The sequence below is a fragment of the Miscanthus floridulus genome, chromosome 11, assembly GCF_019320115.1.
Source record: "Miscanthus floridulus cultivar M001 chromosome 11, ASM1932011v1, whole genome shotgun sequence".
NCBI classification, from domain to species: domain Eukaryota; kingdom Viridiplantae; phylum Streptophyta; class Magnoliopsida; order Poales; family Poaceae; genus Miscanthus; species Miscanthus floridulus.
Genome location: NC_089590.1, coordinates 69,081,379 through 69,107,684, shown reverse-complemented (window position 1 = coordinate 69,107,684; position 26,306 = coordinate 69,081,379). Strand labels below are relative to the sequence as shown.

The following is a 26,306-nucleotide window of genomic DNA, read 5'->3' as shown; positions in this document are numbered from 1 at the left end:
CTGGTAAGAATTAATGTGTTGTCTCTGTTGGGGCCTCCAATTAGCAATGATAAGATTAGATACACCTTAAAATATATTTTTGTAATATGTTTAATTTGGTGCCATAAACATTTCTATGTTTTTCTATAAATTTAGTCAAACATAGAAAAACCTAACTTAAGACAATTATAAGAAATGATTTATTCAAAACCTGACTTAACACAATTCTAGGACCGGCCTCAATCCAAGTCCAAGATGAAATTAGTAATTATAGTTTATGACCAAGTTGCTTTAAGATTCATACAGAGTTTTTAAAGATGACCACGTACTGCAGCAAAACACAAATTCATAAGCTCGAGTGTCATAGATAGACCTGATCTGTAAGTAAGTTAATAAGAATGTATGTTTCGTTGTAAATATGTTTGCTAGTTTTATAACTAACTTAAGTTTGAGCAAGTTTAGTAAAGTTCGGTATAAAAAAAATATAAGTTGAGTGTCACGGGTCAATATAAGTAAAGTGGCACTCAATATAATTACGCTATAAAAGTATAAGGAAAATCACGGCCTTAATCTCCATGTTACATGTTGCACAAAGGCTTTATTCTCATATACCATCCATATGCTCATCAAGCTCCACCTTCAAAGCACGTAGCAAGGTGTGTTCGAACTGTGGTCGCTTCTTCCCCTTTTCGACTTGGGATGGTGGCAATGCAAAGATGAGAGGGGAGAGCAGGCTGGGGCGATAACCTCCGCAGATGCTCCACCGGCAAAACTCCAACCTATCAGAAGACAATGACGGATACCGAGAGGAGCATCTGGGAGATCCAGTCGCTCGTCAAACAAGAGAGAATCAACGTTGGAGGGCGATGAGTATCCTCTCGTGTCATACTTGTACACAAAATTTCCAAACCTGTAGCATAACGTCTGGGCGTGGTCAATCCAGGCGCCCCTCGGCATGGTGAGGGTGAAGGGGTCGTCGAAGCAGAAGCTATAGCGTAGATCCCAATACAGCTTGTCGTCCTCCTGCCCCTTGCCCTCAAGCTCACATGGCGGCTTCATGACCCAGAACTGGGTCTTCTTGCGAGACACAGGATAAAAGCCAACGTTCACGACGAGGCACATCTGCCCGTTCAGATCAAAGCCGTCGGCCAACAGACAAAAGCCACCCCGCAGGTGGTGCCAGTCCTCGTGATAATCATCGAAGCTATACGGGATACGGTACGAGCGGGGCGTCTCCGCGGCCACATCGACGACCAACATTCGCGCAGCGCGGGCTCATTTGTCGTCTGCCAAATCAGCGGTCGGTACGAATATATTCCCGTCGATGTGTACCGGCGCCGGCAATTGGAGCGGGTGACACCGGGAGAGATAGGAGCACTGGCGCCAGCCACCGCCGCCACCGAGGGTGTACACGGCTATGTAGTTAGTCTCATCTCTGGATGCGTGCCGTCGTGGGAAGGAAACCCGGAACATCTTGTATTCCTTGGTCGTTGCGCTGAACCCTAACACGAAGAGATGCGACAGCTGGGAATCCCCTGCAGGGAGCGGAGGTGCCTTTGGAAGCTGCAGCGTCTCGCCGGTGACGGGGTTGCACACGACCGCAGGTGCTTGATCGTGGTCGAGCGCGAAGCAGAGCCAGTCGTTGCAGACGCCGGCGAGGCGGTATCCGCTGGGGATGGCAACCTGCGACAAGGCTGTAGCGGACGAAAGGTTGAAGAAACTGGCCTCGTCGCTCCTTCCGGGCTTGCGGGTTTCTGTGACGAGCAGGACCTCCGGCTCCGAAGATGCGGCGGCGGCATGATGAGCCACGTGGAGCTTGCGGAAGGAGGGGTCTGCGACGATGCTGCGCCACAGCTTGCAGACGCTGGATGACCGGACAAAGTCAGCCTCAGCAAGATGTTTGGTATGACATCCGTAGGGATTTCCCTGCGGTCCTCAGATTTCTGAGGGTCTCCCATTGCAGGGAGAAATTGTTTGAAACCCTAATGTTTTGACGTTGATTGTATTGTTCCAAGGTAGATATATATATAGGGTACGGGCAAGAGACGATTAGATAAAGTTATTATATATTTATAGCTAGACTAGAGTCTGTATCTAATACGGAGTACGTAACATCTATGGTCGATGCAAACAGCTTTTTTTTTGGGGGGCAAAAATCGGAGAAACTCAGATGAGAAAGCCGTTTGAAAATAACGCTATAGAAAATGGCAGGAGACTAATTAACCTACACAAGAAACTTTTTAATTGTTGATTAGAAGGGGAGGAGCTGGGCCACGAGTGCGTTTAAGCCTTGAAGGGGAGGAGCTAATCACAAGCACCGTCCCTAATAACGTCTATGCAATCGTTGTTGCTGATCTGTCAGCAGATGAGTAATGAAAACACAAAACACCCAGTTTCAAAACAAACAAAAAAACACTGCTCACGGGTCACTGCCGCTTGAAACAAGAGAGGGAGAAAAGCAAAGCATCTGAATTTCCGCTACACTGCAGGTACGCTTTTCTAGTCAGGCATAAGGTAAGAAATTCCAACCCTCATCTAGGTAACGATATAAGCATTTTTGTTTTTAGGGTTATATTGTTCCGCGATTACCATGCCATTTTTCGTCGCCGCAAGCAGATGCGTGAGACTTCATGAAAGGAAGCGAACCAACAACCAAGAAAGACCAATTCTGATTTTTTTTTTTTTTTTACCAAACCATGAATGAATGAAGAATGAAGATAGCTGGCTCTCTTTCATACCCCAACTCTCTTGTTGTACCAAGCTATCCTGAATAACAGTGACATGACTATCAAAATATGAGGGGATTTGGTTTTTTGTCCCTTTATTGTTTGAAGTTGAAAGCAGGTGTATTATTTGAAACACAGGAAAACATAATCTTTTGTAGACATGAAGTTTCCAAATAAAACTGAAAAAAAAGAAGACACACTTGCAAATTAAATAAGAAAAATCCGCATGAGTTCATTCAAAGAACAAAAGTGCACCCCGGTCTAATAGTCTATCTAATGCAAAGGCGAATTGGCTGTGTGAACCCCAGGGGAGAATTGCACAATACAACGATGAACAGATGGCATACGGTGAAGTGGGGAGCAATACCAATTCATGGATAAGAGAATCGTTGCACTACGCTGATACAGATGGAAACCAGAAGGAATGCTGCATAGACTCCTGACAGAAACCATACAAATACAATCTACTAACTACAACATAACAAGGCAACTTATTACTCGTGATCTACTCATTCCTGAAGGCTTTATCACTCTCAGGATTCCTCAATTATTGTCAGATGCCGCACCACTAGAGCCGGTGCAGAAGTCCGGAGCCTACTCAACTAGGTCAACTGCTAACAAGGAAGCTGCGAAACAGCACCCATCAGTCGGTCATCATCTTTAGATCTGGATCATAGTGGCTTTGGTTCCCTGATAGTGACCAACCAGCTGGAGCAAATGTGGAGTGCAGAGGAAGCCCCGCGTTGGTGAATGTGCTGCCGTTTGGTCCCATGGGGCTCCCTGGATCATCAGAGTGCTCGCTTGATGTACCATCCGATGGGGGGCTGGCAGTCGAGGCTGCCCCAAAACCAGCTGTGTGTGGTGGCACCGATGTTGGCTCGCGTTTCGGTTGCTCTTCTTTTGGCTTTTTACCTTCAGCAATGAAACTGCCAACTACAACCTGCAAAACAGAAGGCTTAAATAGTTGTAACAGAAGGCATTGGCGTCCCTATCTGGCACATTTGCTAAATGGAAATGAAGGGTGAACAACCATATAGGAATAGAGAACCTGTACAGGTGTCGCTGCCATCAGCATTCCAGCAACACAACCTCCAACTATGCGTCCATCACTTCCAGCCAGTGCCACACTCAAACCACCTGTTCTGCTGCGAGTGTCACCATCCTCTGCAAGCAGGAATGAGCCCGACAGAGAGAGTATATCGAAGTGGCCCTGCAACAGGTCACCACAAAGGCATTCATATCATAATGTGAATTTATCACAGCATTTGAAAATAAAAATTAGAATATTGCAGATGGGTTTAGAATATTGCGGATGGGTTTTGCAGTCTGTCCTCGATTCACAAATGAACTGTTGCATCGCAGTTAGTTATTTGTAGTGAATAAGAGTAAGAGGCTATTCAAACCTGTCATTTCAGTTTTTTACTGTATTATCCTTCCTAGCTGAGATTGAAAGCTTATAATATATAACTAAATTGCAGTCATTCTGCCTTTCATCAGAAGTCAAGTTGACAAAGATTGAAGGCAAATGGAACCCAAAGAGAAAAGTAACAGAAATATGTAAAATTCAGTGGGTGAGTTCTATATGATTGTTACTACATTAAGATGAAAATATCGTGACTTGCTCTTGCAGTTTGCACTCGGAGGCACCAATGAATATGCGCTCCTATGTTTCCTGTTTTTATCCTGCCTAGATGAGATGAAAACTGAAAACAAATACAGCCATAGATCGTCTAAAACCAAGTTGACAAAGAAAGCAGGCAAGCTACCTTATATGTGCTTCCAAAAAGCAGGGTATACCTTTATAAAAAAGCAAGAATGCAAACAAATGTAAACATGTAATAGCCAAGAGAAAAATAATGGAAATATGCAAGTTAAGTGGATCAATGCTATATGGTAATTAACTTCATAGAAATGTTACTAGAGCACAATGCAACTGAAAAGAGAATGCTGATAGTTGCAAGGCCTCTCCATGGTCAATTGCAGGGCGGATCCAGAATAGATAGTTATTGATGTCACTAGTGTTAGAAACATGATTATTTGCATTGTTTTCTCTTAGCTCAACAGTAATATAGCCATGAATTCATAGAATCTAATGCTGTCAAGTGACAGCACAAAAAGGCCCTGGCTCCTACCCTACTCAATTGCACAGAGATGCTTACTTAATTAGCATCCCAGGAAAAACATGCTAACAGAAAAGCCATAGTCGTTTTGTCTGGCCAAAAATGTAAAAAAAAAAAGAATAAATCAGCTTCAATTTTAAACATGTGCTATTGCTTCAAAAAAGACCCAGTAGTAAAATAAAAGCATCGCCTGTGCTCTGAACAGTTGAACCTGAATATACCTCATATGTCACTATCCCACCAGAGGTTGCTGGTTGACGCAGTGTTGCTGTGCACAGAGCGCCATTTGCCGAAATTATGCATGTAGTGCGCAGGCCTTGTTGAGAAAAAGCCATTATTTTGGATGCAACATCCTGAAAATACAGAGATAATTTCGTGCATGATCTCTGATTAGATTGTCAGTGGTACAGTACAACAAAGCAGCAGGCTCAAAAACACCAAGCCATGAATGCCACTAAAATTGTTGCCAACTGGTAAATATACTATTAATGCAAGTAGAAAGCAAGCCAAGATAGAATCAACAGAACATTCTCCAAATTTTGTAAAAATATCCCCTGAGCAATGTGTTATACGCACTATACTAATGAACTCTGTAATATGTTGAACAAATGTGTGCTAAGTATTCATTGATGGCACTGAAAACATGGGAAGCTTCACGGGAGTTGACAGCAAGAGAAAAAGGTATAAAAGGATAACGCTAAAAATACTGAAAAGACCATGCAAGAAATGTTTTGAGCTTATTCTAGAAGGAAAAAACAGGCATATAGCTCTCTCTTGTTGCTCCATTATTAGATATAAATGTGACTCTATGGAAGCTCGTCAGTTCAGTATAAAAGCCTGGAGAGTGGCTGGAATTTGCAAGCCAAGGGATAGGCAAGAACATTTCAACAAAAAACAGCATGTCATGAACAGCAGTTCACTCAGTCATGAATACAGAAATATTCCTTGAATGTAACTTTGGCACATCACATGATGGTTTCAATTACCTCGTTAGGCTTCACAGTTATTATGTGGGGAGTAAATGATGTCCCCGAAGATCCTGAAAAGCACATACACAGTGAGAATTGCTGCAACAAATTCTTTATACTTTAAAAAGAAACCTGTAAATGACATTATCATTAACATTCTGGCAATGAAATATGGTGGTGGTGAAAAAAATCCAAGTAAAAACAAATATCTACTGCCCTTATTGGTTGGCAAGGGTAAAAGGCTAGAGATTACTGCAAATCTAAGCATGATTAAGTTACAAGGAAAAAAAATTATCCATCTTTGGTCGGTATGCGCACATACAAGAATCCTTATTATAAAAGAAAAAAATGCAAGCAACCTACGATGAGAAATACAATATTTAAAGACCAGGCTCATGTTTGAATAGATGTTACTTATCCTGTTTATACAGTGCATAATAATAAAGGCAATGCCTGTACTTCACCAAAATATTAAAATGCCTGCACCATCTCCATTCTATTTTTAATTCCTTCAGAATGTGGGGGGAATCCTTTAAAAACAAATTCTTGCGCCCAGTCCTCTTGTTAAAGGCACAAAAAAGATGACATAATAAATAAAAACTTATTCCAGAAATCACGTCATATACCTCCAGGGCCCTAGCACCACGTTTTCAATGGCTACATCAACGGGCCAAGGCATGGCCTTATGTAAGCAGTAAGCGAATACTTTTGAGAATTGAGGCATAAAAGCAAGGCAGAGAGCTGGTGCAGGCTATATTACCCAAAGCATCGAGCTGTTTCTTTTTGCCGGACCCAGGGGGCCGTCCTCTGCGCTTGCCGTCGGGGTTGGAGCTAGAGCCGCCTCCACCGGACCGGCCGCCCGCCGCCTCAGTGCCCGCCGCTGCCGCGGACTTGAGTCCCAAACCGATGCTCCCGTCCGGGCCATACTTTCTCGGCCTCCCCCTCTTCTTCTTCACGAGCTCCCCACCGCTGACGGCTACGCCACCGGAGCCGGGATGCTGTTGCTGCTGCTGCAAGCCCGGCCCGCCGGAGTCAGGGCGGTACGTGGGCCCCAGCGGCATGTCCGCGGGCTTCATGTTCATCGGCGACGAGGCGCCCGGCGACGGCGCCATGGGGTTGTTGAAGGCGAGGGGCAACCCGTGCATAACGTTGGCCGCCGAGGTCGGCGGCATCCCGGTCGGCGTCGCGGCGGCGCCGAACGCGGCGGCGGCGTGCTGCATCATGACGCCGCCGCCGCCGCCAGCCTGCGGCGGGGATCCCACGCGCGGCGCCGCCTGCGCCTGCGCCTGCTGCGGGTGCTGGTCCCGGCCGTCCATCTCGCGGCGGGCGGGCGGGCCGGTGAAAACCCTAGGCCTGGCCTCCCGAATCCGACGCGGTCCCTCCGCCTCGGCGCAGCTCACCTCACCCGCGCCGCGCGCCTCGTCGGGCACAGTTCACATGCGCGGGTCGCGGCGGTTGGACGTGACCTTTCTCTCTGCACCCGAAAACCGACCTCGAAATCGAATAATAAAATACGGCGGAATTGGGGAAAGCAGAGGGGAAAAAAAATCCTGCTGCGCCGAAGAAAAAAGAAAATTGGGGGAGAGAAACGGAGCGAGGAGGGGGAGGTGGGTGGGAGTGGGAGGGCGGAGAGTTTTACCTGACCTCAGGGGTCGGATCAGATCTGTAACTGACGAGAAAACGCGAGATATATCCGGTAAAAATCGCTGCCTCCCCCTCTCTCTCCCCTGTCCTCCAATGATATTTAACTTTTTTTTTCCACTCATATGGTTGGCACGAGCTCAATTGCCATTTTTCTAAGGGGGGTCATAAATTTTTTTATCTCGACCAAAACTTTCAGTTTGTAGATATTTTGGCTGTGTAGTCCCAATCAGTTTACCAGTGTGGCAAGTGCACGCAAAAAGATCTCGCTGCCCCCTTGCCTTATCCCTTATCCGTGTGGGCTCGCTCCCCGTATCCTCAGCTGCCCCCATTCTTCTTCTTCTCCCTCGTGTTGAGGAGCGGCGCGAGGATCTATGGCGTTCGGCGAAAGCAAGGCCGGCGGTGCTCGTGGATGTAGGTGTACCTTCCTCTCCTCTCTTTCCCCTCTCGTCTTCTTTGTGGTTCCGGTTGTCACCTAGGGTTCCTCAGTGGTTAGGGTTTTGATTTTGCTTGCGGTCATTAAAGTTCATGGTTTGTGTGTTACTGCGCTTCGTAGGTAGTGGATTTGTTCATCTTGCAGAATGAAGTTGTCAGATTGCCCTATTTGGTAAGTAGGATATTGTATGGATTGTATTCACTGTGATGGTTGTGGAGTTGGATCAATTCTAATTCCAAACTGTTTTCATTGTCGACATGTGTCTAGATTGATCCTGGCAATGCTTTTAGAATTGTTGTTGAATGTGCTAAGTTCACTGCCAATCTGAAGTATGGGCCACTGGAAATGGAAGATTCAAGGCATGATGTCTAGTTTGACAGTAGGTCTCTGTTCAATCCAAGTAACTTTGTCGAGGAAATGGCTAGCAACATTATCTGGGGGCCTAGTCAGCAGCTGATTGTGTGGGGGAATTGATATAGACAGGTGGGACTGAGTGAAAGGTAACAACTGACAAGCAGTTTTTTGAAATGGTGGGGCTAGGATGGATGTTAAGCTGTTGTATCTTGCCTGTGAGGTCAAGGAAAAGGGTCAGTCAGCACCAGCTGGGCATAATGCTAGTGGTCGTGCAACATCTGGGGTTACTACCCAATCTATAGCACAGTCAGAAGCAGCTGATGATACAACTATGTCTCCAGAAGCTGAAACTTTTAGTGCACCAGAACCTGCTGTTGATTGGAGCACTCTAACCATAATACCCAGTGATGATCAAGATGGTGAGGCTACTATATTGGCTGATGAAGATGCAACATTTGAGGCATATGGGTTCAAAGCTGCAGAAGAGGAAGCAACAGTTGCTGTAGCTGAAGAAGTTCCTATCACATCTATCCCACCAGAGATCCAGCAAGGAATGGAGGAAACAACTATCCCTATTGATGACAAAGCTACTTCAGAGCCACTTATTGACTGGGATAGGGACAATCCAGATATGGATGTTGGAGCCATTTATCCCTCAATGCCTGGGTTCAGACTTGCAGTTAGACAGCATGCAATTGTTGGGGAGTTTGAGTTGCACACTGAGAAACACTATAACACAACATACCTTTGCCGACAGATTCTATAGTGAGCAAAGGGCACTTTCGCCGATAGATAGTCTCCCACGAAAAGTTTTGCCGACAGTTTAGAAACAGTCGCGGTAGAAGCAGTCGACGAAAGTTTTGCCGATAGTTTAAAGAATTGCCGACACTTTTGGTGTAGCTAAATAATATACCTTTCCCGACAGTTGAAATCTACGCCGTCAGTTAACCCTACGCCGACAAGTAAGACATACGCCGACAGGTAAGACATACGCCGACAGTTTATATGTTGGTGAGACCTTTTCCATAGCATGGTTGGAAAGATGTCCTCTGTGGCAACTAATCTGTTGGCAAAACTATTTAATAGATATTCATATTAATACAATCTAGATAATTTCGGAAATCCACTTAATTATACGGAGAAAACATCACGTCATCAAATACATTTGATTTTATAGGCAAAACATATTAAATATTTTCAATACATACATCAATGTCTTAACTACAAATCCATGTACATCTCTCAACACTAATATATCTGAACAAACAAAACAAATACATAGAGACATGAACTTTTGAGTCAACAAAGCATGATCTCACACACGTTAAGAGCCAACCCTTTGTGTCATCAAAGCATGAGCAGCCCACTCTAATTCTACATCCCAGCAACATAGATGCAACTGGAATAAATTCAAGAAAAAAAGTGAATAAGTTCAGCAATAGGTGTCCTTGTCTTAGCATGCTGGTATGGAAGTCAGAGGCTCTGGCACCCTTGTAGTGAAGCACTTGTAACTTGTAAGTCCTGCATAAGCAAAGTATTATTAACTGGGACAAATCAAATCAGGTTGCATATCTCATAATGACATAAATGAACACCATTAGTAATCTTAAACACAACATAACATACATGATTTTGGATACTTAAAACAATTGTCATCAATGCTGCATTTATTTATAGCTAACCTATAAACTTCATGGTCATATTTAGGCATTTGAAATAATCAGAATATGCCGATCTCGGAGGCAAGATGGTATGGTATACAACACGTACTGGCTTACATCATTAACCAAAACTCTAAAGTTAAATAACAGAACCAGAAATCTAGAAGGCAAAAAAAAGATAATGGTGATAGTATGTTTCGTACATATATGTCTCGGTTTATCATTAAAATTTGTACATAAATTAACAAGGGCCATATAGTTTCTGCTACAATTTTTTGCAAAGGCCACATAAGTAATAAGAAAGATCAGAAATATGTCATTTTGGCACTCAGTTAGCACTTATTAGATTGCTCAGTGGAAACATAAGATAGATCCAAGTAATGATAAAATCAAAGCTCTTAACTCATTGTTGATCTTGAAACACTGAAAAAATTTTATAGAACATTTGGTCTCGCTTTACTAAAATTTTATATAGATCATCAGCATCATGTGTTTCTCCTTCAATTGTTCCTAAAATTAAAAATTCCAAACCCATGAGAATCTGTTCCAAGTGTACCAAAAAAAGGCTACTATGAGCCAACAAAGTCTAACAACTTCACAATGAATCAGTCTGCATCTTTTGATTTGTAAAGCCTGGTTGCCAATTTTTAATTGGAAAAACAAAAGAACTTTCAATTGCACTGAATAGCTGGTTGCAGATATGAATCATCCTAACACCCAAACCTGAGAATGCATGCATAGACAATGATCTACAGTGACTGAGTGGCACACATCAAATCTGACAGTGCAAGGGGTCATCCAAACATCTCATTGGCTAATTCCCACTCATTAGTAACTCCAATATTTTGCAGCCATTAGCGAAAGGCAGAGTGATACCATTTCAGCATGAGCTAACTTTCTCAGTAGCACCACATAACCATCAACTAAACACTCTAAGGAGCTAAGCCATAGCCGCACTTCTGGAAGAAAAGAAAGAATAAATAACTCACTACCGGATACAGGATATTTGCTGAGTGCCAGGGGCACTCGGCGAAGTCCCAAAAACACTCGACAAAGGGTTTGTCGAGTGTTACACTCGGCAAACGACACTCGACAAACTTGTTAACAGCAAACGCTTTGTCGAGTGTTTTCTGTCGGGCGCTCGACAAAGAAGTTGCCGAGTGCCCTAAAAACACTCGAACCTACAATTTTTTTCTACTATTTGTCTTTTGCTACAATGTGATCTATGAACTAATCAGGACTAGAAAATAGCAGTAGAGTCATTGATGACAACATCACTTCCATGATGGAATGCACACCAAAACTGCTATCAGGATTAGTCGAAAACATCACAATACCATCAGCAGGCTCAAGAATGTAACTTTCACCAGGAGGATAAATTAAGATACTACATTTCAGAACCTGTCCAGAGATAAAACAAGAACATGTATAGAGATAATACAAGTAGCTTTCACTGGCAAAACTACTAAGACTCGAGTTCATGGAACAGTAGACAACATCATGTCAAACAGCCACAGCCAAACTAATGATTTAAAAAATAATGGCTAAAGATTATTTTATAAGGGAAGCTAACATATATAAAAAATCCTAGTGATAAATTTCTGAAGCTTCTCAGATGTTTTTTTCTGAGATCTTTACTCAATGACAGCCATAGCAATGACCACCCACACCTGATTCCCTTCTAGAATTAACTTAAAACTAAAATATATAGGATAAATTAAGATAGTACATTTCATAACATGCTTCACACATGAAAAGTGCAGCCGCAACCATTAGCCTTAATGGCCTTAACATATTATTTCACAAAGTTTATCTACTCCATGTATGGCTGAAATTATTTGAGATCAGCATCTATAAAAAAATAAATAGACATGGATAAGCATTAGTTGTTTTATTGTGGACATGACTATGGCCATTACCTGTTTTGTTGCAGACATGAAGACTATGGCTTATAGTACCTAGCAGCAACCATGGTTTTTTTCCTTATCATCTCTTTCATAGAGTTCAAATCATACTGGTGAGACAAACAGGAATAAAGACATTAATTTCTTAGTGGACTTAGACATTCCACTTGAACTGAAAACTAAGACGAAAATTGAATACCTTTGGTGGTATAAATGTTGGAAGTTCATGTCCTTTCTTTTGCTTAAGAAGCTTTTCACATAGCTTTTCATGTCTACCAGTTTCTTTGACCCTCTGTAGTACAAGGGAAACCATGGTACGCTAATTAGACTATGTTTGCAAAGTATTTTCAGAAACAATGCTGAAAAAGAGCCCCCTTCCACGCTGATAGAAATTTAGAAACTATATTTTATAAAATCTCTAGTTTGATTAGAATTTTAGGTTATACTGATGGATAGAAGTCAATTCCAAAATCATTGTGCAAGAAAAAACAAAGGCTAAGCGCACTTACAGTGAAGCCATTTGTTAAATTTTCTATTTTTTCCGTGTGCATTATCGGCTTTCTCAAGAGCACAAGCAGTAGCAGGATCCTCTATGACATATATACCTCCTTGGAAAGAGGGATCTGTTCAGATCCAGGGATATTATAAATCCTAGAATCGGGTGAAAGGGGCCGAATCGAGGAGAGTGCAGCCTCTAGGAGCAGGGGGGGCTCTTACCTAGAACAAAAGAGAGCACCCGGAGTGGAGCCCAGCGCACGAGCAGCGGCGGGAGGATTTGGTGCCAGCCGCTGGAACTCCAAACCCTAACGAATCTTGCACGCAGATCCAGAGCTGCAACCGATGGGGAGCGAGGATGGGCCACATCTTGCGTCGACGCAGAACTACAGGCGATAGGGGATCCGTGTCGGGCGTCGATGGAGCGCACTGGCAGTGACCGGGGCAGGACGGCGACGGCGGAGGGCGGGAGCACGGGATTGGAATCCGGTGGCGCGAGGCGTGCGGAGCTCGGTGGGTGGCGATGCAGCGGGGCTCGACGCTGAGCTTGCACAGGTGGCAGCCGAGGCTCGACATCGGGGATGTGCGAGTGAGTCTGGGGAACGCATGCGCGGCCGCGGGGTTGCTGCTACGACGGACGGGCGGCGGCGTTGAGCGTCTGATTAGTGATTCTTTTTCTTTTCTTTTTTATTTTTATTTATTTATTTAGGTGGAACTTGGGAAGGTGTGGCACGGAGTCAAATTTGATAAGGTACATAATCCCTACAACCAGTAGTCCACCAAGAACCAACACCAATAGCTTCATAGTTGAGATCAAGTTCTCCATCTATGATTGTATTTGCCTAGCACTGGATGGAATAGACTCTGCTTCAACCTCTACTTCTCCTTCATCATCATCAGCCACATCGTGTAGTGTCACCTTGCCTAGCTCAACCAGCTTCTTCAGGTACTTATTTTGCCATTCGAAGAAGGGACATGTAGTTGGATCCTAAAAACATATCAATGAAAATGAGCTTCAAACTCACCAATGCAGATCCCAATTAGCAAAAAAAAGGGAAAAATGGATAAGAAACGAGATCAGGTGCAAACAGATCTCACCCCCTTGCATGTTCGTCGGCCACTTGAAGAAAACCCTACCATAGTTCTCCTTTGTCCATGCTCGTAGCTCGATGACCCGAGCTTGACCACACTCAGGGCACTGGATCAGTGGGAGCCCGGTCTCATCTCCAACCAAGATGCGGCGCCTAGGGCAACACAGTCGGTCTAGCCATCGACCGAGAAGCCTGCTCCCTTGCCTCGACGACTCTCCTTGCCAGTGAGGGGAAGACATGGCGCAGCGGATGGCGAGGTCAGCAAGGAGTGGGAGTGCACTGGAGAGTGTGGCATTCAGATCCACCGGTGGAGAAGAAGAGAAAGGAGCCGTTGGAGAAGAAGAAGAATGGGGGCAGTTGAGGATACGGGGAGCGAGCCCACATGGTTAAGGGATAAGGCAAGGGGCAGCGAGGTCTTTTTGTGTGCACCTGCCACGCTGGTAAGCTGACTGAGTGTGCCACGCAGCCAAAATGTCTACAAAGTGGAAGTTTTGGTCAGTCGGGGGCAAAAAATTAGAACACGTAGAAAGGTGGCAATCGAGCTCATGCCAACCATAAGAGTGGCAAAAAGTTAAATATCCCCTCCTCGGACGGTTCGGTCGTGCCGGTAATGAAAACGGATACGGACGGATATCACTGATATTACTATTTGTTTTTATATTTATGTTCGGATTTAGATTCGAATACGGATAGTGTCAACCGTCGGAATTGATACGATTGGATATCGACATCATAAATATGCAATTTGAGTGTTTGGATACGGATACGGATACGGTATTAGATATTGAATATCCGAACTTAGATACAAATAGATCTACATCCCTCTAAACAGTTTCGATCTCAAATACGGTTGGAAAATATCCGTAATGTTTTTACGAAATTACCCTGTCCCTCGGTTCCTTTTACTCCGGTAAATGGTTCGAATTCGAACAGAGCTCATCATAAATTTCACAAGTCACGACAATGAAAATAAGAGCGAAAGAAAAAAAAATTCGTCGTGTCCTTCTTCACACATTATTCATTCGGTTTGCTTTGAGAATTGAGAGTGACCGACAAGCGGCGAGACCTCGACAAGCGGAGATCTCCACACCGGGCCACCGGCTGTGTCGTGGATGCCCTGCGAGCGACCGAGCGTGCGTGACACGACACAACAAATTGAAAGGCAGGGGCCCATCAGGCATCAGCGTCGTGCACGGGACTGACGGGAGAGTACGAGTACGGTGGCCGGTGGGGGTCCCGGGCCAGCCGGACGTGAGAGAACAGCGCCGGACCACGGGCGCGGCCCAACGGCTCCACTCCACTCTCCACGGGCGGGCAGGTACCGCGCGTGCCGCCGATCCCGCCGAATCCCCATCCCCTCCGCGCCGCGTGCGGCGTCGCGGCTGCTGCCTCTGCCTGCCTGGCCGGCTGGGCCTGGCCCGTGTGCCCGTGCGGCTTGTCGTGGCGCCCGGTCGGGCTCCTGCGGCGGCACGGAGCGGGCAGCGAGGGACACACCAGCTCGTGCCTGCTGATGACGTCGTGTGGTGGCCGCCAATGGCTGGGATCGCGCCGTGTGGTGTGATGTGATGTGACCAGCTGTGCGTCTCCGATGTGGGCCCCTCTCCCGAGCCTGCTTTCCGCAGGGCACGGCAGGGCGCGGCGCGGATCAGCCTGGGCGTATCATAAATGATCATAAATTTTCAATTAAAATAATATTTTTTTCTCACGTAAATCAACCAGCAGCGTACTTCTTCGCTAACGGCGTCCCGAACTGCCCGTGTTTTCTCGGCAGGACGCACGGTGGGGGCAGGCACTGGGGCGGGACGTGCGGCATGGGCTTAAAACTCGGCATGTTTATTCGTGGGCCTAACTGGGAAATGATTTGGGCTCGGCCTCTTCAGCCTCACACCCGTTTCCATTTCCTCTGATCTCTCGCTTTTCCTGCCGAGCGCTGAGTGCACCTCTGTGTTGTCTGCACGAAACTGACCTGGAATTCCTCTTGCTTCCTATTGTTGTGAATTGTGATATGTACAAGGTTGAAGATTTCTCGCCTCTATATCGTGCACACTGGTCCCAGGGTGGACCTGGAGGTCGATAGTCAAATTATTTTCTTTTAAAACACGAATAGGCCCAGCAAGTACGCAAAATTTATATACATCTCCCTCCACATCCGGTCAATTTCAACAGCCCAACCACTTTGGGTGTAGCATGGGTTTGGATTGACGAAGTGAGCTTCCAATTGAAAAGCATATGCCAAGTAGATGATCTCAACCTCACTGCTTTTTCAGTTTTTCTCAACCATCGCATGGATCCGTGAACCACCTCCAACAAATGCCCAACAACCCCCCCTGCTCATCTGAGAGCCACGCCGCAGCAGAGCAAAGCCCCCATTAACCCCCCCCTTCAGCTCTGCTCTTGCGTATCAGTTGCAATGTCGCCCGAGCATTATTAGTGCGCTGCCTTTTGGAGTAGCAACGAGCAAAGGGGCTCATCAATCAAGAAGTGAAGTGAGTGACGCGAACAGTCAGAAATCGGCGTCGGCATGGCAGACAAGAAGAAGGTGGAGGTCAAAGAGACCAAGGTGGAGGTCAAGACGGCCACTTACAAGGTGTTCGTCCACTGTGGGCAGTGTGCGCGCGACATCCAGACGGAGTTCACCGAGTTCCAAGGTGCGTTTTTACGTGCTGTAAATGTTGCTGCACTTGTGTGTTGCTTCGAACGGTGCATGCCAATATGCCGCCGGCGATATGCATGCAGACAGACATGTGGAGGAGCATGCGTATGATCGATCATATTGTGCCCACTTATGCCCCGTTTGACAGGGCTTCACTTCACTAGTGAAGTTATTTTTTTTGTTTCACCTCTACGAACAGTTTCACTGGTGGAGCTGAAGTAGTTTTGGTAAACCGTTTGACAAAATGGCTTCCCTGTGAGAGCATGTTTTTAGGGGCCTAGAGGAGGAGCCGGGAGAAGCCACTTTTTTTTGGCTCCGTCCCACCCCAAATCACTGTGAGAGCATGTTTTTAGGGGCTTCACAAGTGAAGCTATTTTACTTAACCCCGTTTGGTAGAAAACGGCTCCAAACGGCTCTGAAGCCGGTGGAAAAGCCCGGCAAAACGGGGCCTTAATTATACTGTGAGTCTCTGAATATGGCACATATATATACTGGCAGGGGTTGAAGAGGTGAAGGTGGACGCCGGGGCAGGGAAGGTGACAGTGAAGGGCTTCGCGTTCGACGTCGAGAAGCTCAGGAAGAAAGTTGAGAAGGGCTGCCGGAAGAAGGTCGAGCTGATTCCACCCGCGCCTCCCAAGGACGACATGGTCGTTGAGGTCAAGACCAAAAAGGAGGTAAATGATACTTCCATGTACATGCATCGATCTCTGATAACACAGCATGTAGATTTCTGATCATTTCACCTGCCTTTCCATAGACCATGGCGAGTACAGCACGTAGTGTGCAGTGTCTGATCAAGAACACTGCTTCTTATGTTGGGTTTTCCGCGATATATAGCTCCATTGTTCATGCATTTCTTTGGTTTGTTAATAATGCCGCAGGAGCTGAAGGTCATAACTGTAAAGCTTCCGTTGCATTGCCCCGATTGTGCAGTCAGGGTCAAGGAGATGTTGCTTGAGAACAAGAGTAATCTCTCTCTCTAGAGCTGTAATCTCATAATTCCAATCAATAATGACATGTTCACACACGCTAATAATATAGGTATCTACGAGGCCAAGACGGACTTCGGCAAGAACACGTGCACCGTCGAGGGTGTCCTTGAGGAGGACAAGCTCGTCAAGTACATCTTCGAGAGGACGCGCAAGAAGGGCATCGTCGACAAGGTCGAGAAGAAGGTGATCGTCAAGGAGGAGAAGGTCTTAGTGAAGAAGGCGGACAAGGAAAAGGAGAAGAAGGAGAAGGAGGAGAAAGAGAAGAAGGAAAAGGCGAAGGAGGCCGCCGCGAAGGTCGTCAAGGAGCTCATCGCCCCCTACTTCATCCCCTGCACGCACCCGCACTTCGTCGACTACTCGCACCCGGGCCACCGCTACGGCTGTGGCTGCGGCTACTGCTCGCCGTACGGCGGCGGTTACGGCTACGGGTGCGGCGGCGGGGACCCACCGTACGGCGGTGTCAGCTACACACACACTGAGCTCAAAGGCTACCAGGAGACGGCGTTCTTGCACTGCACACACCCCAGTGAATTCATCAGCGAGGAGAACCCATATGCATGCGCTGTGATGTAGACCTTGTTTTGCAGTTGGATTCATGTCGAATAATTTGAACACTAAGAGCAACGCCAACGATGTCTCAACTTTTTTGCTTCAGCACAGATTTGTTATTAGCTTGCATTAATTATGTCTGCAACCAATCTGAAGTCTACTGTATAGTAGTACTAAACCAAAGACAGTAGCCAGCTAGCTAGGAAACTTGAACCTTCTTCCAAGCAAATCTTTCAGGGTTTCCAGCTGAAACGCTAACTGGCTTATACCCATGCATGAGTAAGCGTAGTATTTCAAAGAAGGAAACTGTGTGACGCTTTGATAGTATCATTTTAGTATATAACGTTTGATAGAAACTAAGAAGCAACTTTGCCTAGCTAATTTACTGGATTATAAATTGTCAACAAATAAACTAATGGCAATCAACATTGTAATTGGAGGTTCCCATCAATTAGATTGACTTAGAAAGTTAGGCTCATGACTCCTGCTGGATAATATCATAAATTCAAAATTTCAATTACTAGACAAATTAAGTTTCTGTTATAAAATATTGCTGGTAGCTAAAAACTATGCATAGCATTAGTTAGCTGTAAATTAAAAATTGTGGTCTAACTATTTTCCAACTGCTTGAAACCATCTTTTTTTGTTCAATCACCACAATCATAAGCCCTTGATCAAATCCAACCACTTCAAGTCTTCAACTGATAAGTAGTTGGATGCAGGGTTCTGGGATTCAAATAGCAAAAAAATTCCTGACCCGACCAAAATTGGTGAATCTTAGAAATTTTAGACTAGTACTCATTTTTGCTGACTAGTGAAAATGTTCATGTTTGGCTAATATTTAGCTGAATTTTAGCCAAAATTTGTTCTAGAGGCACGAAGAGGAAATCAATGGAATATAGTTTGATAAGTTTGCACTTTCAAATCAAATGAAAAACTTTTTGGATTTGTTTGAACTCTATACTAGACTAAAAATTCAAATTGGACCAAAATTTCTGATTGTTGATACAATGTTGTTTCGAGCCTCACCAAAATGGACGAATTAACTTTGCTGAAATTTGATTGTTCCGAATCAGATCCCAGAACCCTGGTTGGATGTTAATTCTGAGTTTCTGACTGAAAACTAAATTGGTTTCAGGCTCATACAAATTGCAAAACTATTAAGGAACACAAGAATAGACAACAGAGCTGATAAGAGTAGTTATTATAGTGATGAGAACATGAAATAGTATGTTACCCAGTAGAGTTTTTTTTTTTTAAAAACATTTTGCTATTGAATTGATGCACATGTGCACAACAAAGGGTTACAAGTAGTTCATCAATCTATTGGAGAAATTGTTTCATAAATAGATATATGTGCAGAGAATCATGGGAACAACTTGAGAACAAGAGACTTTATCAACACATGAGCATACAAAGAGACGGCATAGAACATTATAATAGCGAGATAGACATCTGAAAATGCCAGATAATTAGTAATACAGTTGAACAGGTTAGATAAGTGCTACGTGTCATTTCTCATCGAGTTAGTCATTGACTCTTCAGTGAAGTTGATTATTTTGTTCGGGTCAAATTATTCTTGACAAATCTAGCAAGCGCATAGAAATTTCATGTTGTTTGGCTTCTGGCTGCTCGTTTGTTTATTTTGTCGCTAATTTTGGTAACAACAAGCTGCAAATTTGACACAAAGGACTATAATAATTGGTTGCAGTTTTAAGAACTCTGCAGACTGAAGGAACGAAAATCTCAATTAATAACAAATACTCCTCGTGTAAGGAAAGAAATGTGACAAAGTGTCACAGTATGCTTAGGACCGCTGAAGGCAGTCAAGCTAGGTGCACACAGACACACCATCAAATTCTATAGAAATGGTGTGGAGTGGGAGTTTTAAGCTAGCCATATAGCACTAGTCCTAATCTCTGAACAGGGATGCAACAGCACAATCCAAAGAGGCCATAATAAACACTAGATGACATATGTCATCAAATGAAAACCTCAAGAATCTTTGAATGTCCAAGTCCCAAGAACTTAGGGAGACAACCATCTTGCAATCTACGCATATATATGAGACAACGAAGAACAAATAAAGGCAGCATAGGCAAGTAGTTGGTGACTTTGTGAGGAGTCCCCATGAGCTGCTTGCTTTGCGAGATGCAATTTACTATAGCTGAATCGAGTACTAGCTTCGTGATGTTTAAACAAAGGCAAAGCACGCACACGTGTGAGCAGAAAATTGTGTGGTAACTTGTGACGAAGCAGTTCCCAGACTCCACAATAAACTTAGAAGAAGAACCAGAAGCAGAAACTGATTGATGATACGAGAAATAATATAGTATGCACGCGTCACTAATTGTTGTTGCACACACAGGCAGGTAAACCTTTGTCTAACTCAAAAAACAATTGTGCCCAAAAGTATATATTCACAACACACACACACACCTAGCAGCTACATGATGATAAAGTAAGAACTGACAGCTTAAACCACTAGGATACGCTAACTTTTTGAACACAATTTGGTTGGAGATATATATTATCTCATCCATAGGAACAATAACAACAAGAACCCCATGCATGGAAACATCGATTAGCACACTTGCATCCAGTTCCAGAGAACAAATTTTGAAGACTACTTATTAAAAGCCAGATTAAAAATTAAGACAAGGTTACACCACAAACAGATCAAGTTTCAAGAGGCACATGAGAGGAGAAAAGGAAAAGAAAGGAGAAGAAATTGAAAACACAAAATCAGAGAGACCGAGCAAACACTACGGAGTTGTACAGAGATCGAGATAGAAATAGATAGATAGAATCCTTGCAAGCATACGTGCGCTAACCTTTTGCAAGCTGCCCTTAACCCTTGTGCCGTTCATTGCTTTCTTCTTGACATCTTCCTGCAGTTCTCTCAAACCTGAATTACACCACCGGCCATCATGGACTTGCTTGTCAGAACGGCGGCCGTGCACCGGCCCAACCATGGCCGTCAGCGCCTGGCGGGAGCTGCGACCCGCCACCGGTCATGTTGTTGAGCGGCAGGTTGAAGAACGGCAGCCCGGCAGCCGACGGGTCGGGAGGGAACGGCCCACCGCCCATGCCTCCAGCGCCATCGGCACCACCGCCTGGTGGCTGCATCTGGAGGCCGGGTGGCGCTGCCTGAGCCTCTTCCTCCTCCAGGGGGAGGCGCTCGTAGGCGACGTTGGCGAAGGACGCGGCGATGACGATGACGGGGCCTGCGGCGTAGAGCGCACCCACGACGTTCCCGCCGACCACCTGCCCCTGGCCCCCCGCGAGGAAGATGGTGAGGCTGGTAGCGCCGGGGGGAGCCGGCGGCGGGAGGAAGGAACCCGAGAGCGACAGGATCTCGAACCTCCCGTGCAGCGTCACGACGGCGCCCGTGGGCGCCGACGGCTGCCGCAGCGTCACGTTGGTGACCACGCCGCTGCCGCTCAGCACGCAGACGCCGCGCTGCCGCCGGCGCGCGTACGTGGAGACGCTCTCGAACACGTCGCAGCCGCTCCCCACCTCCAGGATGTGGGCGCGCAGCGTGTTGGCGCTCTCCCGCGTGATGATCACCGGGGGCTTGGGCTTATTCTTCGAGCCCGGCGGGCGCCCGCGGGGCCGGCGGGCTACCATCTCCCCGTTACCACCGCTGCCACCAGGGGCGTCTCCGGCGCCTGGGCCGGATGAGGACGACCCGCCGTCGTGCTCACCGTACGGCCCTCCGTTGTTGCTGTTGCCGCCGCCGCCGCCGCCATTAGGGTCATCCTCGGAGGGCTCCGGCTGCTTGGCGTAGTTGTGCTGCAGCTGGAGGTCGGGGTGGAGGTGGTGGAGCTGATGAACGTAGCGCGTCGCAGCGGTGCCGAGGTCGAGGCCGGCCATGCTTTTCTGCTAGCTCATGTACTGATGTAGCTAGCAAGCAAAATTTTTAAAACTAGAATAGAAAAATCAGCGAAAAAAAGAGAGAAAAAACTCCAATTGCAACAGAGAGTGGTGTTTTGTTTTTAGGTTAAAAGGAAGTGTTGGAAAAGGAAGCAATGATTTTTAAAGAAGGGGATTGTTTATGATTGGGGCTGTTTTAAAAGCTTTTGGATGCAGAAAGAAGCAAACAGGGATGAAATTAAAAACCCAAAGAAGAGAATTGAAGGAACGTACACACACCAACAGGGCTGTGAGCTAGCTATGAGCAGGGTAGGGAAGGAGGAGAGAAAGGAGGAAGCTATAGAGGAGGAGAAGGTGAGGCACGGGAGGCAGGCAAGATGGGAAGAGAAGGGTTCGAGAGGTTCTTCATCAAACCAGTAGTAGGAGGTGCACCGCATAAAATAATGTGGGGAGGAGAGAGTTGGGAGAACAAATTCTTGCGCATCCTTTGCAGCTACGGAAAAAGACACAAGGCTGTAAGACTGACGCGTGGGCCACGGGATTTGGGGGCCAATGAGTCAGTTTCGCAGGCGTCCTACATGATAGTGACAGGGCCGGGGGTGGCATCGGAGAAAGAGAGACGGGTCGAGCGGGAGGAACTATGACGCCAAAATGTGATGCATGGTGATAGCGATGGCTTAGCGTGTTCATCGCAAGATTATGCTAATTAATCAGGGTTAAGCGCCTAAACCCGTGGTTTAGGACCACTTAATCCTGGTTAGTGCGAACGGTGTGGAGGTTGTTCATGACTACACTCTGGTGGGGCCCATGCTAGCGCGTGCTGCGCTCGGATCAATTGCACCTGCAGTTAGGTCTAACCCCTGTAGTACGTTTTTTTTTTCCTCCAAATTATATAAAGTGCATGCTCATGTACATACATACATTCACAGGTCACCATACAAGCAGTGGCGGAGCTAGAAGCTAAACGTAGGGAGGGCCAATTGGCCTAACACTAATTAAAATGTGAACGAGTGTCAGATAATTATAAAGTGTCAATAGAATTAAGGGAGTAAGAACTGGAGGTTGCCCATGCTACACATTTAGATTGTCTGTTTCCTTTTGAAAAAAATCTTAAATAGATTTCTCTTTTGTAAAAAATTGCACACTTGTCATTGTCTATATAATAATAGAAAATCATATGAACCGGAAAGTTAGGGAAAAGACAGCAGCTCTTGAGGTTCAGAGGCATGGAGTAATAAAAAAGTAAAAACATCTACTAGTTGGTGCCTGCCTACACTTGAGCTCATGAGCCGTGACGGGTGGCCAGGAAGCCCTTACGGCTTGCGCTGCGCAGCACTACGAATTGCAGTTTGGAGAGCGCGGCAGCCGGCAGCCGAGAAGCCAGAGCGAAGCGAGTGCGGGGGGGGGGGGGGGGGGGGGGGGGGGGGGGGCGGTGGCGGGCATGACCCCCAGGTTAGCCGACGTATAGCTCCGCCAGTGGATATACACATGTATTCCTATGATGAATGAAAACATCTAAAAACCGAATAGTGTAGTTACCATATATAGGTATTTTGTCGCCGATGAATAAAAGACGTACCAGCGCAGAGAGCTCCCGCTCTGTACGGGACGTGGGAAAGGGTGTCAGTGCCAAGCCTTACCCTCGCATGTGCAATGCGAGGAGGCCGCGACTCGAACCCGGGACCTTCTGGTCACATGCGGTAAGACTCTACCGCTTGCATCATGCTCGCCCTTCTTGTTGCCGATGAATAGTATAGTTTAATTTCTTTCTAGAGTAAATTAACCAATGAAAATATAAGCACACGTGCGAACACAAAGACATTAATCACGCAGGTAAGTTCTACCAATATGTAAAAAGTGCAATGTTATTCATATCATGTTGCATTGTATGTTTAAAAAACAGACAATATTAACAAAACCCTAGACTTTAACTAATATAATACACACTACATATCACAGCCCTTCTTTTTATATGATCAATTTAAACTAATTGAGATCAAAGATATTAGCTGCATGTTTTAGCATAGTTTATAGATTCTTATGGATACAACAGTACACTGTAGATGTGTACGTACGGCATGTACACAAGGCATATATGTGAGACTTTTGTGTCTTTCTCTCGAACATAAATATTAGTTTTATGAATTGATTGATGCTTTTTTTAATTATCCAATTGTCCTTTCTTGCATAATTTTAGACAAGACCATATTTTAAAATTTGATTGTATGTAGTTTACTAGTAATAAACTATGTCAGGTCAAACGGGGATGACCCACATCATCTATCCTCACTCTTAACTTATTTTATATATGCAATATCTTATCAAGTCGTATAACTGTAACCAGCATCCCGGTACTTTCACTAATCACCACGTATGATGAGCTGAAAACACTTTGTTGGAAGCTATCTAGACTACTTTTTACCATCTTTTCATGACACCAATTAACATGAGTAACACGTACGACCTCACACCCGGTTTGCCCAAAGTTACACATCTTTATTAATGCTTCTCCTTCTGGATCTTTTGGAGAGATTCGTTCTTCCCGACAAATCAACGCAGTAGTTTTATTTTTCAACTACATTCATGGTGAGACTTGGATGTACGTACGTTGAACTTTTTCTTAAACAAAATAGGCTATTATTATAGGAAGAGAGCAGCAATATATATAGTTTATGTTATCTATCAAGTTGTGTTAGTTTCGCTATTGTTTATGTAATTAAAATATGCCAAGCAATCATGCAACTTTATAACAACGAGTACAGTTCGTACAGCCATGCATGGTTAGTGTTATGATATAAGTAGCATTAAAAATCTATGCTCAACTATAACTTGTTCTCTAGCATATGCACTTACAAACTCACTAAATAACACACGGGAAGTATAGCATATGCATACTAACAATTAATAGTATATCTCAATATTATATGATTCAATGATCTACTCCTTCGATCCCAAATTATAAGTTATTCCAACTTTCTTAGAGAGTCAAAGCATCTCAAGTGTGACCAAATTTATATAATAAAGTAATAATATTTATGATGTCAAATAAGTATCATTGGATTCTTCATTAATTATATTTTCATAGTATACCTATTTGTGTCATAAATCTTTGCTACTATTTCTATAATTTTGGTCAAACTTGAGATTCTTTGACTCTCCCAGAAAGTTGGAACGACTTATAATTTAGGACAGAGGGAGTACATGAGATATATATACATTTTTGGTATATATGCACATCTATCGTCCTTCTTAATTCTACTGTTTTCTGCAACAGCTTTCATTGTCAATCTAATTGCATAGTAGGGCTAGCCACAGCTATAGATCATAGAATCTATACCATGAAAAGTGGTACGTAATTTAACAGAAGTCTTAAATTAACTACTCCTTTTGTCCTCAAATACAAGGTATCATAGAAACTCTAGGGCAAATTTTAGGATAAAACAAATGATGCATGTATCGATGTTTCGTAGTGCCGGCACTCGAGGAATCAGGGGTTAGACTAGTTTAGGAAATGTGGCCTACGTCTATTATGAGGTGTACGTTCGTGTTCTTGAGCTCAAGGACCCGAAATTTGCAGTAGGGGTTACAAACAGGAGGCTCAAGTGTCAAGAGGTACAAGAGAGCGTGTCTAAGATTGTCTCCAATGGATGACCCATATGGAGACCCAAACCCAAAATGGGTCGTGGATGGTACTGTATCAGCCTCCAACAGAATACCTATATGCGGACCCATTTTGGGTTATAGTAGAGGCACAATCCAAATATGAGTATCATCTCTCCTGAAGACTCATTTGTAGAAAGGGTTCTCTTTTGGGTCCTATTGCTAGAGAAGACCGAAAATGGGTATTAAACCATTTGCCTGTAGCGCTACCCAAACATGGAATGGGTCTTGTATTTTGGGTGATGTTGTTGGAGATAGTCGCAAAGAACTGCCACGAAGAGGGAGAGAGAGAGAGAGAAGGGCCCTCTGTCTCCCCTTATATGGTTTCGAAGGGTACTTCATGTTAGCTAGTCTGGCTGGAGCCTTCCATCCTCCTTATCCATCCGGTGCTCTCATGTTTGTCGAACTTGTACTTGGAGCGAAAGATTGGGGAAGCCTAGCTTCCCACATCAAACGTTTGTCACTGGTTCGTTCCTTCATGGAAATAGTGTCCTCGCAGTCCATGTTGACGGTTGTTAATGTCAATTATAAACCATCAAAATAACCTGCATAAATAATTAATTCCGTCACCAGACATAGGTATAGGGGTTTAAACTGATGAATTCCACAAGCTTTGGTGAATATGTGTATGCAGGAGGATTTATCTAGAAAACAACCACGGGACCACTGTCATACACTCTAAACAAGCAAACCGATGACAACAAGTGATTCAACTTGCGAAAACTGCAAAAGGCAACTCAATACGGAGTCAAGGACCCACCGCTAGAGGGGAAGGCCCAACCGCCATGAAAGTGGGCTAGCCAAGCAAACCCCTAGGCCGGCCGGCCCACTCCATAGCCCATTCGCTCTCCACCACCTCGTATGCGTTTCCAAGATCTACACTGTTAATTTTAAGGCGGTTTTAAGTCGGTTTATCCAACGGAGGTCGAGGGAGTTGACATGGATCGATGATGTGGCAATGCCTTGCCCCCTACTCCATCTCTGCTATATAAGGAGCACTCTACCCCTCTAGGAGGCCATCATCCCATAGAGAGCCATCTCTCATTCAGATCAAGATACACCACAAGAGAGAAATCTCCACAAAGCTCTCAAGATGTAGAAGTATAATAGCTCTAGTTGAGAGTTAGGGAGAGTTGAGCCATGCTCAGGTTCTGAAGAAATCTTCGAATGTTGGGTATATCTTTGTATCTCACCTTTGCAA

General features: G+C 45.0%; 3 protein-coding genes and 1 pseudogene across 3 annotated transcripts; 1 reads left to right on the top strand and 3 right to left on the bottom strand.

The window, feature by feature from the left end:
- Positions 1–583: 583 nt before the first annotated feature.
- Positions 584–1,937, bottom strand: LOC136492133 (F-box protein At1g53790-like; annotated as a pseudogene).
- A 1,095-nt stretch (positions 1,938–3,032) lies between these two features.
- On the bottom strand, positions 3,033–7,401 carry LOC136493336 (AT-hook motif nuclear-localized protein 10-like). Its single transcript, XM_066489410.1, has 5 exons — positions 6,554–7,401; positions 5,812–5,864; positions 5,047–5,178; positions 3,754–3,915; positions 3,033–3,645 (listed from the first exon to the last, which is right to left on the bottom strand). Exons 1-5 carry the CDS (start codon positions 7,107–7,109, stop codon positions 3,349–3,351), a joined length of 1,200 nt encoding a protein of 399 aa, XP_066345507.1. The 5' UTR covers positions 7,110–7,401; the 3' UTR covers positions 3,033–3,348.
- Positions 7,402–15,785: 8,384 nt separating this feature from the next.
- LOC136494829 (heavy metal-associated isoprenylated plant protein 4-like) lies at positions 15,786–17,662 on the top strand. Its single transcript, XM_066491005.1, has 4 exons — positions 15,786–16,023; positions 16,527–16,702; positions 16,910–16,994; positions 17,070–17,662. The coding sequence occupies exons 1-4, from the start codon at positions 15,897–15,899 to the stop codon at positions 17,591–17,593; spliced, it is 912 nt and encodes a 303-aa protein (XP_066347102.1). The 5' UTR covers positions 15,786–15,896; the 3' UTR covers positions 17,594–17,662.
- Positions 17,663–20,153: 2,491 nt separating this feature from the next.
- LOC136493490 (AT-hook motif nuclear-localized protein 23-like) lies at positions 20,154–21,816 on the bottom strand. The gene has a single exon (XM_066489582.1). It carries the CDS (start codon positions 21,443–21,445, stop codon positions 20,513–20,515), a length of 933 nt encoding a protein of 310 aa, XP_066345679.1. The 5' UTR covers positions 21,446–21,816; the 3' UTR covers positions 20,154–20,512.
- Between the last annotated feature and the right edge of the window lie 4,490 nt (positions 21,817–26,306).

Bases quoted from the DNA above. Each gene is read 5' to 3' on its own strand.
- LOC136493336 (XM_066489410.1), bottom strand. From the start codon at position 7,109: ATGGACGGCCGGGACCAGCACCCGCAGCAGGCGCAGGCGCAGGCGGCG. The intron at 5,179-5,811 runs GTAATTGAAACC...CTGTATTTTCAG, and splicing joins TAACTGTGAAGCCTAACGAG to GATGTTGCATCCAAAATAAT. The intron at 3,646-3,753 runs GTTCTCTATTCC...TCTGTTTTGCAG, and splicing joins TGGCAGCGACACCTGTACAG to GTTGTAGTTGGCAGTTTCAT.
- LOC136494829 (XM_066491005.1), top strand. From the start codon at position 15,897: ATGGCAGACAAGAAGAAGGTGGAGGTCAAAGAGACCAAGGTGGAGGTC. The intron at 16,024-16,526 runs GTGCGTTTTTAC...ATATACTGGCAG, and splicing joins GGAGTTCACCGAGTTCCAAG to GGGTTGAAGAGGTGAAGGTG. The intron at 16,995-17,069 runs GTAATCTCTCTC...CTAATAATATAG, and splicing joins GATGTTGCTTGAGAACAAGA to GTATCTACGAGGCCAAGACG.
- LOC136493490 (XM_066489582.1), bottom strand. From the start codon at position 21,445: ATGGCCGGCCTCGACCTCGGCACCGCTGCGACGCGCTACGTTCATCAG.